General features: G+C 41.0%; 1 protein-coding gene across 1 annotated transcript in view; it reads left to right on the top strand.

Moving 5' to 3' along the window:
- The first annotated feature begins 10,860 nt into the window (after positions 1-10,860).
- The window catches only part of LOC125709706 (glypican-6-like), a 184,929-nt gene continuing 176,809 nt past the window's right edge, over positions 10,861-18,980 (top strand). Inside the window, 1 exon segment of the mRNA XM_048978401.1 lies at positions 10,861-11,390. Coding sequence (XP_048834358.1) covers positions 11,240-11,390 — 151 coding nt within the window. The 5' untranslated portion in view covers positions 10,861-11,239.

Here is an 18,980-nt window from a genome sequence, read left to right as displayed (position 1 = left end):
CCCTGTATAAACGAAGAAAGAGTTTGGTTCGCATTGCCAGCAGTAACTCGGACTCGTTCCCCGTGGGTATTGGACCCTTTGTCACTGATTCTGTTCATACCTTTTATGGACAGAATTTCTAGGAGCAGTGAAAGGGTGAGGGGTGCCTTTGTTGGGTGCCTTTGCTTTTTGCAGATGATGTGTTCATTGAGCATCAGGGTGGTTTACAGCCAGGAGGGTAGTGGCCAGGATGAAGATTTACACTCTACATTGGAGGTCATGGTTCTTAACCGGAAAAGGGTGGACTGCCCCCTTCTGGATGGGAATGAGTTACTGCCTGAAGCGCAAGCGTTTAAGTCTCTTGGGGTCTTGTTTACGAGTGATGGAAGATGAGAGCGGGGGATTAACTGGTGGGTTGGTGCAACGTCAGCAGTAATGTGGATGTTGTACTATTCTGTCATGGTGCAGAGAGAACTGAGCCAGTAAGCGAAGCCTCCAATCTACTGGCCACTTTACATTCCTATCCTCACCAACGGTCATGATCTCTGGATAGCAACTGAAAGAATGTAATTGTGGATACAAGCATCTGAAATTAGTTTCCTTTGCAGGGTGTCGGGGCTCAACCTTAGAAGTAGGATGGGGAGCTCGGACATTTGGAGGCTGCTGCTCCATCACATGGAAAGGAACCAGCTGAGGTGGTCTGGGCATCTGCCTAAGGTGTCTCTTGGATGCCTTCCTGGGGAGGTGCTTTGGGTGTGTCCAAACAAGAGGAGACCTCGGGGCAGAGGCAGGATGTATTGGATGGATGGTCCACTCTTCTTACCAAAGAGTAGAACTTCTTGTACCCTATGTTTTGCATTATCCTACTGTGTTCCAGATTCTTAATATTTTTTAAAAAGTCTCGAGATATAATTCAAGGATCTGTTAAACAACTTCTCTGTATATGCATATTCATGACACCTTCATGAATTATGCAGAAGGTATACGGATCGAGACATGTAAATGAATAATGCAGAACACAGACCTGCAGGACAGGTAAGTTGGAAATTGAAAAAAAACGCTTAAATCTTTAAAACAATAATTTTGTTATTCTGGAGACATTTTAAAATCTTTTTTTGAGACTAACCACAAAGCATATTGAGTACTTTATGTTCTCGATGATACCCTAACTAGCACAGTTTAACATGGAAATAGTCTGGTCTACACTCATTTGCGATGCACTCTAGAACATATAGTTGCCTACATTGATTGGGTAGGGGTGCCAGATTAAAATGACAGAATCTTTGGGGCATCCTACAGTAGATCAGTGGACAAATGCTCTCTGAGATATATCTCATGTGGAATTTGAGCTGCAGAAAAAAGTCTGGGTCATTATGGGATTTATCACTTATAATTCAGTGTGCTATGGACAGCAGTGACTCAGAAAATGTGGTGTAATTCAGTGCAGGCAGGGGCCTAAACACAGAGACCAGTATTAGACACACTATTGATTTTTTCCCCATGTCATTTAGCATTTTAATCTGTGTTTAGCTGTTTCTTTTTAGATGAGTTTCTGACCATGGAAGTCGCTCTCTGTTGTTGTTTAAAAGCAAACGGAAAGAAATTATTTTAAAGTTTGTGTCCACCAGATAATTTAAGGTTTCAGAATACCATCTTGCAAATATATTTCGCCTTTCCCTCCCATAAGCGCCGGGTGATCCTAAGACTAGAACATTCTGGAATGTGTCCTCATGAAAAGGGATTATGGTGCATGTCAAAGGGGACATTCCATCTGAAGATAATAGTCATTGTTTTGTGCATAACTGGGCCCTTTTATGAGCATCCAATAGAAATTGTTTTGTTCAAAGTACCATAAACAGAGAACTGGTCCAGCCCATTTTCAGTATCAATGACAATATTTCTGCTCAGCTTGTGTCAATCAGTCGAACTATCTGTGTTTTTTTATTAAGAGAGAGCTGCTCACAGCACCTGCAGATTTCTGTATTTCTAGGGGGCTTCTCCTTTAAGAATATTCTCTCCCATCAGCCTAATGTATGTCTGTAATAACTGCTTAAATCTGGTAAAAGGTTTCGCCTGAGTGGGGATATAAAACAGATGGGAAATTTGCTTTGTATTATTCTTTATGTTGTATGTGAAGGAACTGCAGCATTGCTCTGCAGGCATGGTGTAATATTTACTGTGGTAATATAATGCATAATAAGCTATTAATCAGGCTTCTTACTTCATTGTAATACAAAGATCTTTAATCTACTGATACCAAATAAATTCCTATAGTGCAAAATTGCATGAACTCCACTGAACAGAAGTGACTCCCCCATTCTCTCCGAATGTGTCAGTTGCTGTATCATAGTTGCTGCCTGTTTTAACACATCCTGTTCCGCCTTATGGCATGATGCTGAACTGTAATTTGCCTCTTATTTCCCAGCAGAGTAAGGTGCATCTGAGTAAACTTAATGAATGATGTGCCTTTCGTGATCTGCGTGCAGTCAGTCCGATCATAGACGCTTCGCTAACACATTACATAGAGGCTCTGGTTCCCTGCATTGGAAGTGGAGATTTGCGGCCTGCTTTTGTTTGTCCAGCCTGTTTGGTGCACGTTCACAACCTACAGTGCAGAAACAATACGAATATCAGGGCTTTATATGTTTCCGTACCTCTGAACCAATTCAAAAGGAATCAAAAGTAGCAATTTTTAAATAAACCAAACCATTTTCTGAATTGTGAGAGAGAATAAAAAGGATGTTTGAAATGTAGTATTTATGCTGTGCACTATTAGGGTAAGTAAATTCAACACTGTAATCGATAACATTTATGGAACTGAAGATAAATGCATCGATAATGGATGGATTATAGAGGTTGATGATATTTATATTATGAACTCGTAATCACTTATTGAAACAGAGGTATAAGTTACTGTGAATTTGTTAATTATGGATATAATGAAATATTCGTCAGCGTGCTGCTTGATGATTATTTTTTTATATCCTTTCAAATTCCCATTAACATATAACTTTTGTTATACCAAGAGGTGCTAACGCAGAGTACAGCCATCCATATCTGTTATTCCCTTTGACACGTGTAAGTAATGGAAATCTCAGGGACTCAGAGATGTTGCATCTTTCAATATGTCGTCCCGAAAAGGTGATGCATAATCTGTATTTTTGATTCCCTTGAATTTGTTTGTAATCATCTTAGTATGATGTGGAGTTTTCCTGCCTGTCTAACTCGAACTGAGGTGTGGTAGCTGAAATGGAGAGTCACAGACCATTCCATCTGTTTCAGCAAAGCTACAGTCTCTCTCTGAAATGGAGAGTCACAGACCATTCCATCTGCTTCAGCAAAGCTACAGTCTCTGAAATGGAGAGTCACAGACCATTCCATCTGTTTCAGCAAAGCTACAGTCTCTCTCTTAAATAGAGAGTCACAGACCATTCCATCTGTTTCAGCAAAGCTACAGTCTCTCTCTGAAATGGAGAGTCACAGACCATTCCATCTGCTTCAGCAAAGCTACAGTCTCTCTCTGAAATGGAGAGTCACAGACCATTCCATCTGTTTCAGCAAAGCTACAGTCTCTCTCTGAAATGGAGAGTCACAGACCATTCCCTCTGCTTCAGCAAAGCTACAGTCTCTCTCTGAAATGGAGAGTCACTGACCATTCCATCTCCTTCAGCAAAGCTACAGTCTCTCTCTGAAATGAAGTCACAGACCATTCCATCTCCTTCAGCAAAGCTAGTCTCTCTCTGAAATGGAGAGTCACAGACCATTCCCTCTGCTTCAGCAAAGCTACAGTCTCTCTCTGAAATGGAGAGTCACAGACCATTCCATCTCCTTCAGCAAAGCTACAGTCTCTCTCTGAAATGGAGAGTCACAGACCATTCCATCTGCTTCAGCAAAGCTACAGTCTCTCTCTGAAATGGAGAGTCACAGACCATTCCCTCTGCTTCAGCAAAGCTACAGTCTCTCTCTGAAATGGAGAGTCACAGACCATTCCATCTGCTTCAGCAAAGCTACAGTCTCTCTCTGAAATGGAGAGTCACAGACCATTCCATCTGCTTCAGCAAAGCTACAGTCTCTCTCTGAAATGGAGAGTCACAGACCATTCCCTCTGCTTGAACAAAGCTACAGTCTTTCTCTGAAATGGAGAGTCACAGACCATTCCATCTGTTTCAGCAAAGCTACAGTCTCTCTCTGAAATGGAGAGTCACAGACCATTCCATCTCCTTCAGCAAAGCTACAGTCTCTCTCTGAAATGAAGAGTCACAGACCATTCCATCTCCTTCAGCAAAGCTAGTCTCTCTCTGAAATGGAGAGTCACAGACCATTCCATCTCCTTCAGCAAAGCTACAGTCTCTCTCTGAAATGGAGAGTCACTGACCATTCCATCTCCTTCAGCAAAGCTACAGTCTCTTTCTGAAATGAAGAGTCACAGACCATTCCATCTCCTTCAGCAAAGCTAGTCTCTCTCTGAAATGGAGAGTCACAGACCATTCCATCTCCTTCAGCAAAGCTACAGTCTCTCTCTGAAATGGAGAGTCACTGACCATTCCATCTCCTTCAGCAAAGCTAGTCTCTCTCTGAAATGGAGAGTCACAGACCATTCCATCTCCTTCAGCAAAGCTACAGTCTCTCTCTGAAATGGAGAGTCACTGACCATTCCATCTCCTTCAGCAAAGCTACAGTCTCTCTCTGAAATGAAGAGTCACAGACCATTCCATCTCCTTCAGCAAAGCTAGTCTCTCTCTGAAATGGAGAGTCACAGACCATTCCATCTCCTTCAGCAAAGCTACAGTCTCTCTCTGAAATGAAGAGTCACAGACCATTCCATCTCCTTCAGCAAAGCTAGTCTCTCTCTGAAATGGAGAGTCACAGACCATTCCATCTCCTTCAGCAAAGCTACAGTCTCTCTCTGAAATGGAGAGTCACTGACCATTCCATCTCCTTCAGCAAAGCTACAGTCTCTCTCTGAAATGAAGAGTCACAGACCATTCCATCTCCTTCAGCAAAGCTAGTCTCTCTCTGAAATGGAGAGTCACAGACCATTCCATCTGCTTCAGCAAAGCTACAGTCTCTCTCTGAAATGGAGAGTCACTGACCATTCCCTCTGCTTCAGCAAAGCTACAGTCTCTCTCTGAAATGGAGAGTCACAGACCATTCCATCTCCTTCAGCAAAGCTACAGTCTCTCTCTGAAATGGAGAGTCACAGACCATTCCCTCTGCTTCAGCAAAGCTACAGTCTCTCTCTGAAATGGAGAGTCACAGACCATTCCATCTGCTTCAGCAAAGCTACAGTCTCTCTCTGAAATGGAGAGTCACAGACCATTCCCTCTGCTTGAACAAAGCTACAGTCTTTCTCTGAAATGGAGAGTCACAGACCATTCCATCTGTTTCAGCAAAGCTACAGTCTCTCTCTGAAATGGAGAGTCACAGACCATTCCCTCTGCTTGAACAAAGCTACAGTCTTTCTCTGAAATGGAGAGTCACAGACCATTCCATCTGCTTCAGCAAAGCTACAGTCTCTCTCTGAAATGGAGAGTCACAGACCATTCCCTCTGCTTCAGCAAAGCTACAGTCTCTCTCTGAAATGGAGAGTCACAGACCATTCCATCTCCTTCAGCAAAGCTACAGTCTCTCTCTGAAATGGAGAGTCACAGACCATTCCCTCTGCTTCAGCAAAGCTACAGTCTCTCTCTGAAATGGAGAGTCACAGACCATTCCATCTGCTTCAGCAAAGCTACAGTCTCTCTCTGAAATGGAGAGTCACAGACCATTCCATCTGCTTCAGCAAAGCTACAGTCTCTCTCTGAAATGGAGAGTCACAGACCATTCCCTCTGCTTGAACAAAGCTACAGTCTTTCTCTGAAATGGAGAGTCACAAACCATTCCCTCTGCTTCAGCTAAGCTACAGTCTCTCTCTGAAATGGAGAGTCACAGACCATTCCATCTGCTTCAGCAAAGCTACAGTCTCTCTCTGAAATGGAGAGTCACAGACCATTCCCTCTGCTTCAGCAAAGCTACAGTCTTTCTCTGAAATGGAGAGTCACAGACCATTCCCTCTGCTTCAGCAAAGCCACAGCCTCTCTCTCAGTGGGTATCATTGGCAAGTTGCAATCTCCTGTTTGCACTCACAAGACCCTGAAAGTTTCTATGAAGTGATTCTACATTATGTGCAGCTTTTTATGGGGCTACGGTTCTGCATTTGTGTTGTAAGTGAAGCATACTGTGAGTAATAAGCTGAAAGCTTATAACTGCAGGACACTTCTGGTTTTCATTTTTCTTTACCTGTAAAATATCCAGAAACATGAATTTACCTGTTTTTAACCCCCCCCCCCCCCCCCCCCCCCCTCCGTCCAGTGGAGTTGGCTGGCATTCGTTGAATTAGCGGCCACGTACCAGATCAAGAGTATATGCTAATTAAAAATGCAATATTTGTATGGGAAAATCAACCACAAATTGTTGGTTTGTTTTGCCTCTCATAGCTAGAAGGGTGTAAATTAATTGGTGATTTGGCCTGTCTGTTAATGCATGTACTTGCAGAATCATGGATCCAATTGAGTGTTTAATGGTAATAAACCATTGCTGTGTGAAGTGTGTAAGATGCGAACATGCTTGCATTCTGCCTATTTTCCTTTGTTCCCAAAATATTTTAAAGGCAGAATTAGTGTAGTGGACCATATTCTAAGCTATTTTTACACGGTCCCAGAAAGACTCCCACAAATATATGTGCATATATCAGCTATACACATACTGTATATATAGAATCTGAATTAAAAATTGAAATATCTGTGAACAAGGCTGCATGCGAGTGACTGATGTGTAAATTATGATAAACACATATAAGCATTCTTTTTATGTGTGCATAAGCAGAACCTTCAGTGAAGACAGTCTCTGGAAATTGCTAGCCAGTCATGAGGAACTGTCTCCAAGGTGTTTTTTGCCAGTGGAAAGAGAAGTAAGGACATCATCACTGAGGTGGGTCAGCTCGCTGAGTGGCTTAGAAAGGCAAGAACAGAGCTTCTCCACTCCGAAAATCACCTGTGAATCCTCTGCAGAAGAATAGTCAGAAATGCCTCATAAAAACAAGCCCTATGAGTGCATATTCAGGGAGCAAAGGCATTATACATCTCAGCAGTGTAGACGGTGCAAAGTGCAAATCACCATGCTCTAAGCTAAAGCATAATTGGGCCCTGTGGTGAAACCCCGATAAATGGAACGCCCTTCCTGATTGGCTCCTGTCGGATCCATCCTTGACTGTTGTTCCCCTGCTTGACCAGCTGTTGTCGCTGGCCATCCCGTTCTGTGTTCCCCTACTGCCCCTTGTTTTAGCTCCTAATGTGTTCTCGCCAGAGCCCGGAGACCACGGTCCACTTAGCCCATTTTGCCGAGCAGCGGTCCAGGGAACAGGAAAACACATTAGGAGCTAAAACTAAGCAGCTAAGAACGGGGTAGCCAGCAACACCAAATGGCGACACAGCAGACAAGGCCAAGACAGATCCTGACAGGTTCCAATAGTGGCATATTAATGGTGTGTGATGCTCATTTGCTTTGCGTGACCTGGATCCACTTCTATTAAAGGACAGATGTAACGCACTCAGTCCCATGGTGGGAAAGGAGTATTCTAGCATAAAAATATCACGGACCACAATGCACCTCAGTCGACCACTACCCAAGGCTTTGTGGGATGCCCCTGGGTGGAGCTGACAACAGTGGTGACCTCCTCCACCGAACTGGCATAAATTACAGGCATTCATAGTGGAGGATCGGGCTCAGAATCCCAGCAGAGTCTCTTTGGACTGTGCGCTTCTGAAACACTCTCATCTGTAAACTCCTATATTCAGAAATTACATCACATTTCGCAATTTTTTCCCTCCCTTTTGTAGCAACGGCTCACCCCTTATTTCATACTGAATAATCTTTTTCATGATGGTTTATAGTTGTATATTCTTTCATTTTGGAAGTGAAACATAGATACGTATCCACAAATATTGCTGAAGTAATTCTGTATAAGGTCCCTTTCTGGGATTTGAACCGACACGCACTAGGTTACACGTATAGGTTCTTAATTACCTGCCACTGCACGCTGTTCTGCTAGCATTTCTTGTAGAGTCCTGGCAGATCAGAGGTTCTACAGACAGCAAACCCAGACCTATTTTCTCCCTTCAAAGCTAGTGTTATATGCCATAAACTGCAGTTATGCTTGGCACTGCGAGAGTGTGCCGCCTTATTGATTCTGCTGAAGGTCTTTTTTTTTTCCTCCAGTCCTTTGTTAAGGGAGCACTGACTAGCCTCTGTTCTGTATATCCAAACCACCTCAGGGGGTGCTTAGTATTTCCACGCTCGGTGTTCAATGTCTCACACTCCTCATGTGTGAGGCAGTCACACCACAGCCAGGAGTGGTGACATTCACTATAGGTTTGGCCAACCGATGCATCCACCGGGTCACACACAGCTGAGGGCCTCATCGCTAGAGTTTTGGATGGGAGTAATATGTGTGTTTGGGAACTGGGGGGGTGGGGGGGGGTGAAGTCCAATGTTATCAATAGAACACAAAGGGAAAAAAACGTAGTTTCATCTTTGCAGTAAAAGCCTGAGACCTCCTGCAAGAAAAACATCACACAGGAGTGTAATCTGTCTTGGGGAGGGACGGCTGTCTCCTGTCAGTGCCCTACAAATGAGTTCTGCTGGTGACGGGAATCCCGCCCTTCCTTTCACTCTCACACATGGCTCTTCTGCGTTTTTTTGTATTTCTCTATACTATAGCATCAGATAATACTTTACACACAATAATTCCCGTAGCCCTATAACGATACTGAACGCTACATGTAGTGATTCAGCATTTGACTGGCATGGAGATGACAAAATACTGAGTAAGAATGGAAAACAAACGGCAGTTTCCGCTGGACCTGACTTCCCAGTATGTCATGATGCTAACACTGTACCAGAACTTAAAAGCAAAACTGTAAAAATTTCTAAGTGTCAGCTCAGCTACTCTAGTAACAATTTATCTACGTGGCCCCTTCAAAGAAAAGCACGACACATGTAACAGATATTTCTTATTGAAAAACAGACGATGAAGGCTTTACTACATAATACTATTTACTAGATACTGTGGCTTGGTGTTCTGTACATTAATATGAGGAAGTCTGAATATCTTAGACAGATATTCTTTTTTTTATATGTTTATTGTAGACATATTTGACATACTTCAAGTGATCTCTGGAGGCTCGTAAGACTGACGTGAGGAGTTCAAAGGAGAATATACAGCTAAAAACATGAAATGCCATGAAATATGTGTCCCACATGAGTACATATCTTCCTGTTTTGAACATGTGATCATTACATCTTCCAACCCAGTTCCCAGGAATCAGGGCGACGTGAAATGAAAACTCCACCCAGAGAGAAAGTCCCACATGAGCATAACATTGAGGACAGAAGTGTCAAATCACGTCCCGGACGAGCACAGTGAATCTCCACTGATATATGCACACAGTGGGCAATTTATTAGGCACACCTGCTTGTTAATGCATATGGCTGCAACTGAATACACACAGCACAGATAAGCAGGGTCAAGAGATTTGCTTTGTTTGCCTAAGCATCGTATGCGTGGATGTGCATGACTGAAGCGGTTCTGAACCTGGTGTGCATTCATATGCGTGCTTGTGTGTGACCTAAGCGGTTCCGAACCTGATGCATTATCATATGCATGCATCTGTATGACCTAAGCGGTGCTGAACCTGGTCTGCTTTCATATGCATAGATGTGCGTGACCTAAGCGGTGCTGAACCTGATGCGCTTTCATATGCATGGATGTGCTTGACCGAACCGGTGCTGAACGTGATGTGCTTCTTGGTGCCAGATGTGGTCGGTTCAGCCTTCAGAAGCAGCCGCCCTCCTGAGATTTTCTCCTGCCATAATTTCTACAGTTCAATGTAATGGTGCAATAAACAAAACAATAAAAAAACAACATGCAGTCAGCAGCAGCCCTGTATGTGAAACATCTTGTTAATGAGAGAGGTCAGAGGAGAATGGCCAGGCTCGTTAATGCCAACAGGAAGGCCAAAAGTGCAAGAGTAACAGCTAGACACAGCAGCGGTGTGCAGAAAGGTTTCTGTGATTCACTTCTGGAGCAAAAAGTGGCTTCTGACTGATACTAACTCGGTGTACCTATTAAACTGGCCACTGAGTGTGTATTTCTCTATATTTCCATTGTGCAATTTGATTGGCCATGATATCAGGACACTGTTGATTTTCTCCAAAAATGACAAACCTTACAAGGTTTTGGAATCTGTTATGCCCCTGAGACAGATACAGTACATTTTTCATACTGGGTATACCAAACTCTCAATGAGACTTCTGAGTGCAGTGTTGACAGTGAACTTATTTCTGTGCAGCATCCAGTGTTTTTTTTTACCACTGATATGTCGCACTGGATGACAGCTTTAAAAGTAGTGCAATTCAGCCTCAAACGTTGTAAGCTGGTGTCCAGCTTCATGTTAGTATTTAACCTGGCGCAATAAATCTGCCGGAATAGCACAAGTAAAACAAATGATAGACAATACACTTATACATGCCCCGTGGCCATGACCAGAAAAGGCGTCTGAAAGATGGATGAATGGATGGGAATGTTTGTGTGGAGCTGAGCTGCAAATAATAATAATAATATTTAAAAAAAAAAAAAAAAACGCAGCCATCTTCTTATGATTTATGAACGTTTAGATTGCTAGAATTAAAATAGGTTCCTTGCTTCAAGATGGCCAGTTTATTTGATTATTTGAGAATAACAACGCAGTCGGTAGATTGGTGAATATTTTATGACAACACGCTGAATGATGAAGTCCGCTCCGTTTCTCCGTCAGCGAGCGGCGCTGATATCCGGACTCCGGTCCGCGTCTTGCCGAGCGCCCGGACTCGGTGCCCTGGCAATGCGCGCTGAATGTATCTGGCTCCGCTGGATCCCCGGTTTCCTCTCATAGATGTAATACAGGATCTCCGTATGTGAGAGAAGTTAACAGGACACTGCATGTAGCGGTGCCTCTCGAGTCGGATTTATATAGGTCTGTGTCGCGAAATTCCAAATTAAAGACAGGAGCCCGCTTCACTGGGGGCAAAGTAAAAAGTGTGCTTTCTGACTGACAGATATTTTCCCAGTCTGCAGAGCAAGAAAAAAGTGGAAAGGCACTGAGCTACACGGGGCTGCTCTCCTGCCCGGATTTGCTTGAACCTGGAATCGTTCGAGGACCGAAAACGGATTAATAAGTGCACAATGTGGAGAATGCGAGCCGTTTTTTACACTTTCTCGCTGCTCTGCCTGTCTGCGGGAGCAGATGTGAAAGCAGGGAGCTGCAGTGAGGTTAGACAAGCCTACGCCGCTAAAGGCTTCAGTCTCGTCAATGTTCCACACCAGGAAATATCAGGTAAGCGTAAAACGTGTACATTTACAAGGCAGCCCTCGGAATATATCCGCTACAGTCCACAGCGGCATATCTATATACATCTTTTATTTATTTTTTATTTATGTATATACATTTTTTCTGTCTCACTTCCATTATATTGATTTGTACCATTAATGTGGTTACTGGTAATGTTGAAATAAATATACCCGTTGTCATCATATACGGCTAAAGAGAATTCGTAGGGAAATTAAATACTAGCAATAATTCAAGGGCCGTTAAACTTGTCAAAACTTGACCGTAGTAGTTAAAGGGTTTTCGACACTTATATTATCCGCAAATTCCTAAGCGCAGAAATATATCTCACATCCCAACAAACGAGACTGATTTTAGCATTATATGTATATAAGCTACTCGTATTTTCATAAATGTTATTTATATGAATAGAAGGTATGGACTGTCTTCGCACTGTAGGTGTCCACCATAAAACTTGCCCACATATTGTTTTCTGAACTATTTAATATACACTTCTCCCCTAATCTAAGATAATGATTAAGGACCAGGATGAAATTATTGCAACCAACGGTAACATTTATATACTATAATCATCTGGATGTAAAGGCGAAGGACGAGACTTTGGCACGAGCGGCTCTTCCGTGGCGTGACTGCTGTTCGAAGGAGATCCGCTCCTGCTTAATTGCTTATGGATTGGGGCCATCAATGAAACTCTTGATCTGTGATAAGCTGAAAAGGTTAATTAATTTACTGTGCGGTAAAAGTATAAGATAAGACAATAAGGTTGGCCTACCGCAGAAACAAACATTGATCTTAGACTGAGCACCAAAAATCAGGAAGTCACATGTTGCTTGTGTTGCTTTTTCGATAACATTGATTGAAACATTTTTGCTGCCCACAAAGCCAACAAAGTAATATATACAGTCAGTTTACTAGAAATGATTTGTGGACATCAACAGAAATTAAAATCTTAACCATTGACTAACAGGCAAACTGTACAACTTCAACAGGTTAAAAATAAGTTTGCACAACAAATTTAAATAGTTTAAAGCTAAAATTTGAAACTATCCTCAATAACCATCTTTTTTGTCTACTAAGAAAATCTGGCAGCCTTTTCCTTTATATGCCTTTTTAAAGATTTGGGGGGGAATTAATAATATTAATAACAGTACTACTAATAATATCGTGTATAGGATTTACCCAATAACTACACAATTTAATTCCACAAGTCAGCTTCATGGTGATGAGATACAGAACAATGATCTGCTTCTGGTCTGTTATTTTATTAAAGATTTAAAAAACCAAAACGTAGTTTGCTTGTATGAAAATACAATAGCGTGAAATTGTTTAGTTTAAACGTTCAAGTATGAGTATTATTCATGAATATAAAAGGGAAATGTATATTATAATATAATACAGAGTTCGTAGTAGAATCACCTTTTCGGGAACATTTTTTTTTTTAAATCTGTCCGCCCTTCTACAAGTATGTAAGTCACTCCACGGATATCCGTCATTGTTTTAAAGCCCGAATAATCTCAATTGACCTATAGATTTATACTGATTGTAAATGATTAACATTCATACGATTAATATAAGTTCTGCCACGTTTAGGAGTCCGTTAACCGGCCGGAGTCCCGTTTTCCATGAGTCACCCGGAACGATGCTACGTGTCCGTTAGAGGGCTCTGTATCCGCGGCGAAGGGGCCGCCGTCTGCGCTCGCATGCGGAATCTGTACAAACTTACCCGTGTTAGTTTAAAAAGTTTTATTACCATTTGTGAACAAATAACAATTCTCAGACATGCATGCGCGTGCTCCATTGTGGAACTGCATGTGCGTTTAAGAGATTAATAATGAGAAACCTGGAGACCGAAACTGGTTTCTAATGCAAACTGCGCTTAATGCCGTTTTTATGTTCTAGTCCAAACGCATCACTTACAATTAAAGGAAATTGATAAACGAATAAATAAGGCAGAAATATTTCAAGTGAAAGGGGTAGCAACTGATATTTAAATTTTTATGATATATGTCTTTATATGAAGCCTCTACCTTCAAAGCAATTAGATGCATAGGTCTGCTTAGGAAAGAGGGACCAGATGCTGATTGTATTTTATCTGACATATAGCATCTTTTAGCAGCCAGTTAACAGCAGGTGCTTCCCTGCAGGTGTGATTCCTGGGTTAATTAAATAATTAGCATCCCATCATGCTTAGGGCCATCTATAAACATTCTGGAAAGAGCTATGTGCCAGTGAATGTGGGCGCAGTGGCTAAGGGATGAGATGGCAGTGTCTGTAGTGGAGTCTGAGTTTAGCTTCACATATGGCAGGGCCTCAGTGATAGACAGCTCTGGGTAATTAAGCGGTATTAATAGTCATAAGGTTTGCCTGTCAATCTGTGGGAAAGATATCAGTCGAGGCCCAAAGTGTGTACTTATAAACTGTATAACGTATGTAATGGTTCAGGATGCAAATGCTCTGAATTTGACTCCTGCAGGTATTTTGTTAGCTACAGTCTGCCACGTGTGGCCTCAGTATTGTGACTTAAGAAGTTTTGAGAGTGAACCTGTACCCAGTACTTACTGCTGGCTGATGTCTGGCAGATATTGTGCAGTTTGAGTCTAATGCCGATTTTCACTTTTACCACCACATTTAATGTAAACCATTAAGGTGAAGTCAGTAAACATACCTAAACCTGAAATGCTATATATTTATTTTTTTTTGTAAATTAATGACTTTTTTTGCCTTTGGCTGTGTAAGAGTAACACAGAGGTAATTACAGCTTCACAGCCCAGAATGCCTAAATTAGTGTCCTCCTTCTGTCATCATAATTAGTTTTCACACACCCAAAATAGATGTTAACATTTCACGCTGTGAGTTTAGTTTTTCTTTTGTATTTTAAACTCTTTACTCATGTTTCAACATGATAATGTTAGATTTATCAGCAGCATTATTTGAAAGATACATACATTTTGGCTTAATGCCTTTCAGGAAAACAAAGGTGTTTTTTTTTCTCTTGTGAAAGTAACTAACTCTACTTTCTAGTTCACTAATGGAGGTTAGGGTGGGAATCGATAGTGTCCCATGCTGAGAAAGTCAACAGACTGATGGGATCTCTGCGCTCAATATGTACCGGTGTGGTTCATTCTGCTTTAGTAGCACAGGGGAGAAGGTAGTTACACCATCAATGAAAGAGAGTCAGCCTGCTACTGATGGTATAAAGGGTACAGCACTCTACAGAGGGAAATTGCTGGAAGGTTCCGAAGCTGTTCCCATTGTGGGAAAATTACAATGACAGATATGCTGATATACAAAATAGATGTATTCAGAACATTTGGGCATTTCTGCTTAAACACTTGGTTCGCAAATAATATTTTTCTTATTAACAGAAAAATCTGTTTAATGTCATATAGCAGTATGTCATTTTTGCATGCAGTAGTCTGCTATGGAAACATGCAACGAAGGTCGGAAGGCAATCAATGCATCAGTAATAAGAATCCAGGGCACCGTTTATAAGATCTTACCTAGCTGCTGTTCATAATTCGCAGTCTGATATTCAGGAGAAGGGACTTCAAAGTATTTCCCATTTTAAATGTTCTTTAGCGCATTATGTAAAGAAAAAAATGTTAAATTATAGTGGTAGAATGAAACGGCAAATAATAAAATCTATTTATATGGCATTTGCTGTAATTGGAAAAAGCATGATAGCTGTACTGTAACTAGAAATTAAGAGCATGTAGATGTGTGCTTGATATATAAAGCATGCAAATTTACCGTGGTTGGTAGTATAAATTGGCCAAATACTGTTACTATGAAGAAAATTTCAATTGCATGGTGAGTGTACAGAGATGAGCTGTTTGCTGACCTGTGCCGAGGCCAGAGACGCCAAACCGCACGGTTACCTGGGCTGTAGAAAGGGGTGCAGCACAGCTCAGGACTGGAATACCTGAGATTAATAAGACAGAGATGAGAATCCCACTTTATGATGATCTATGCAGAGCTCAGTTGCTGTATTTTGTAGAAATGCTGGTTTTGTCTGATTTTGTACGGAATTAAAGAAACTTAAATCTCACTGTTTAACAATTTATATATTAACTTATTATAATTGTAGTGCCAGTATTACATTTTCTAAATGGTTTCTTACCCATTTTTGCTTTAATGTTTCAATGCCATTGTATATTTGCTTTTTAAATTGTTAACTTTAATTTTAAATTAAACATATAATGTGCAGGATTCTCTTGACTAGAGTTTCAATGAGCAATTGAGGAATGGATCCACTTGTATAATTCCCTATAAACCTTCGGTAATGATATCGTCGTTATATTTACAGCACTTTTTTCCTGCTGGCGTAGCTGTGAGGGAAAAGTCCTCTGTCTGCAACTGATGAAAGTGACACTGATGTGATGGTCTGTTAATATTAAGTGTAAACTCTTTCAGGGGTGATCTCAGCTTTTATTATTGTATGTGCAACTAAGTGGAAAATTGACCTTTAAAATGGCATCTGTTAAAAGTGTCCTTTAATAAATGGAAAGTCGCATTTTTAGGAGTTTATTTGACACATCCGTGTTCCTAGAGGCTGTGCAAATCTCTCACTGGTTCATTCAGTGTCCGTCTTCGATCCATCAGATGAGAAAATACGTACTCTGATAGGAGTATTGTCTTAGTACTGCAGATTTGTCTGTATTCCTACTTGTTGTGGTCTGCAATGCATCAAAAACTGCTCTGCATGAAAAAAAACTAGTCATACTTCTCAACTCTAGTTGTTCACTTTTGAGACGCTCCCTAATTTATTTTTATGTATGCGTCTATAAATGTTAGGGCCCAATCTGTTTTAATGGCAGATTTACTTTTCGGGCAATAGTTCACTCATCATTATTAGTCTAAATTTTATGTAAAGGTTATGCTAATCATAATTACCCAATATCCTGCATTCTCCCCTTGGTGCCCATAATTGCTTGATACCCTGGCAGAAACCTTGATTCTAGTCTGTCACTAGGTAGAGGACAAGGGGAGAGATGTGCTTTCAGAGTTAATGCCGATCTTTTGGTGTCAGGCATGTGGTCAACACACTGCTGTTATGTAGACCAAAGAATAGCGTAATTGTCCCTTGATGACCTTTCCCACCTCCCCTCTGTCTGTCTTGTCATTCCGCAGGTGCGCCTGGAAATTTGGCCCTCATATAAAGGCCAATTGTTTAATAGCAAGTCCACCTGTTTGCAGATTCTGCAGTTAAATGACTGAATAACCCAGATCTGTGTTTCTTTCTTTGTCTTTAATCACCCAACATAATGAAAAACTCAACCTCCTATAGTTCTAAATGTCACGGCTGAATGAAAGGCGCTTGATCATAGTTAGCAGTAGGCTGTTCTGGTTCTCCTGTACGCGAGGTAATGAATGACATCTGCCTGTATTCATTATGCAGCACAAACACATTCTGTTACATGATATCTCTTCCTGTTTATAGTATTGCATTGAACTGGTACACAAAAGCAGGTGTGTTGGTGATTATCGTTCCCTTCATCATTTTCACTTGCATTTTAATTAATTTGAAATGCAGGTAAATTGAACATGTTATTCAATGAGAAGAAGGGATGCAAAACATTACAACCACAGAAAAGGAAAAATATTATAATTAACGTGAGAGGACACATTTTTCATGCATAGGATCTGTGTGTGTGTGTGTGTGTGTGTGTATTTTTATTTTATATATTTCATACATGAAATTAACTTTCATGACTCGTTCTCATAGAGTGGCAGATGCCGGATGCCTTTAGCGTTGATTCTCAGTCATGTGATGTGTCGGCTAAGCGGCTGGGCTGTAGTTTTAGGCCACCGTCTATTTTGATGCAGCATTTTAGTAAATATAATCTCCCCATGACTCTGTGAATCACATTCCTGAGAGAAAAGGTGACCTCTTTTGTAAAAGGTTTGTTTTGTCTGTGCAAAGTATGCAATTCAAATGTGGTGAAACTAACTGACCGTTTTGATTATCCCGGCAGCTGGGCTGCCTTCCTGGGCAAACAGAGTTTCGGTGCCTCGTATTCTGTGGAACAGGTTGACCACACACCAGATTGCATAGATTTAGGAGCACCAAGTATCTTTAACCACTTGGAACTGGTCGGCTATTGCTGCTGATATTTCACCTTAGTCAACTTATTAGAAAGTCCTAGTTGTGATTTTGAAAATTATAAATGAAGATAAAAAGAACTAAATGCCCGAATTTGCTTTCGCGAGGTATTGTCTAATGCAGTCGGGCTAATGTGCTGCATTCTGTTGATGATGCAGAAAGTGAAGTTAATCACATTAGAAATGCAATTCCTCCTTCATTCAGAGCGACCCCAACACAACATCCGACATAATCCTGTCTCTCTTCTTTCCTCTGCCTTCCCGCTAAAAGGGAGGATACTGATAATGGTCAGGCAACTTATTTGAATGAGGCTGCCCTGAGAAATATATTTAAATGTTATTAGCTGTAATTCAGAGGGTATTTCCATTAAAGGAGCAGAGTAGCTAGCAGGGGCAGGCTTACCGACAGGCGGGTTTAGCTGTGTGCCGCGCATTCAAATCTTAAGCCGCTTGTGTATCTTCACTCTCTTTGGTGTGAGACATAATTGATGCAGATATGAATGAAATACGCCCAATCTTCCTAATTTACATAATATACACCACATCTTCCTGATTTACATAATATAGACCACATCTTCCTGATTTACACAATATACACCCCATCTTCCTGATTTATATAACATACATCACATCTTCCTGATTTTCATAGTATACACCACATCTTCCTGATTTACACAATATACACAACATTTCCCTGATTAACATAATGTACACCACATCTTCCTGATTTATATAACATACATCACATCTTCCTGATTTTCATAGTATACACCACATCTTCCTGATTTACACAATATACACAACATTTCCCTGATTAACATAATGTACACCACATCTTCCTGATTTATATAACATACATCACATCTTCCTGATTTTCATAGTATACACCACATCTTCCTGATTTACACAATATACACAACATTTCCCTGATTAACATAATATACACCACATCTTCCTGATTTCAGATTTACAAAGCCGAAAGTGCTTTCAGTTGGCAATAGGGTATGCAAAGCACTGAGATACAGCTCGCAGTAAGGTGCAATGCGTGGTTACTGCTATGCAGAGGTAAGGAAGGTTCGTTACACCATTTACCTTCAGTTTATTAGCCAGAGGTGAGAGTTTGGACTTTAGTGTGCTGCTCAGTCATCCTTTACCCAGAAGTTACCCTAGTTATTAAGGACATGGCTGGGCCTGATCCAGGGAAGGCCCTATTTTCAGGAGCCTTGCCCAAAGTGCGTAACAGCATAATTCCTAGCTTGGAATTCAATTAGAATTCAAGTGCCACTGGAATGCCAGACGACTATAATGTCAAGTATTGTATCATTTAAAATTCAGTGGAAAAACATTTTTGCATATCATTTAAAATATTATATATAATATAGTACCACATTATTTTATATATATATAATTCACTGTTGTATCACTTTTCAAAACTTGCAGCTGAGGATTTTACTGCTGAAGGAAATGACATGGAAC

This window comes from Brienomyrus brachyistius, chromosome 16 (genome assembly GCF_023856365.1).
Source record: "Brienomyrus brachyistius isolate T26 chromosome 16, BBRACH_0.4, whole genome shotgun sequence".
Taxonomy (NCBI): domain Eukaryota; kingdom Metazoa; phylum Chordata; class Actinopteri; order Osteoglossiformes; family Mormyridae; genus Brienomyrus; species Brienomyrus brachyistius.
Note: the sequence above shows the minus strand (reverse complement) of the source record. Positions and strands in the feature narration are given on the sequence as shown.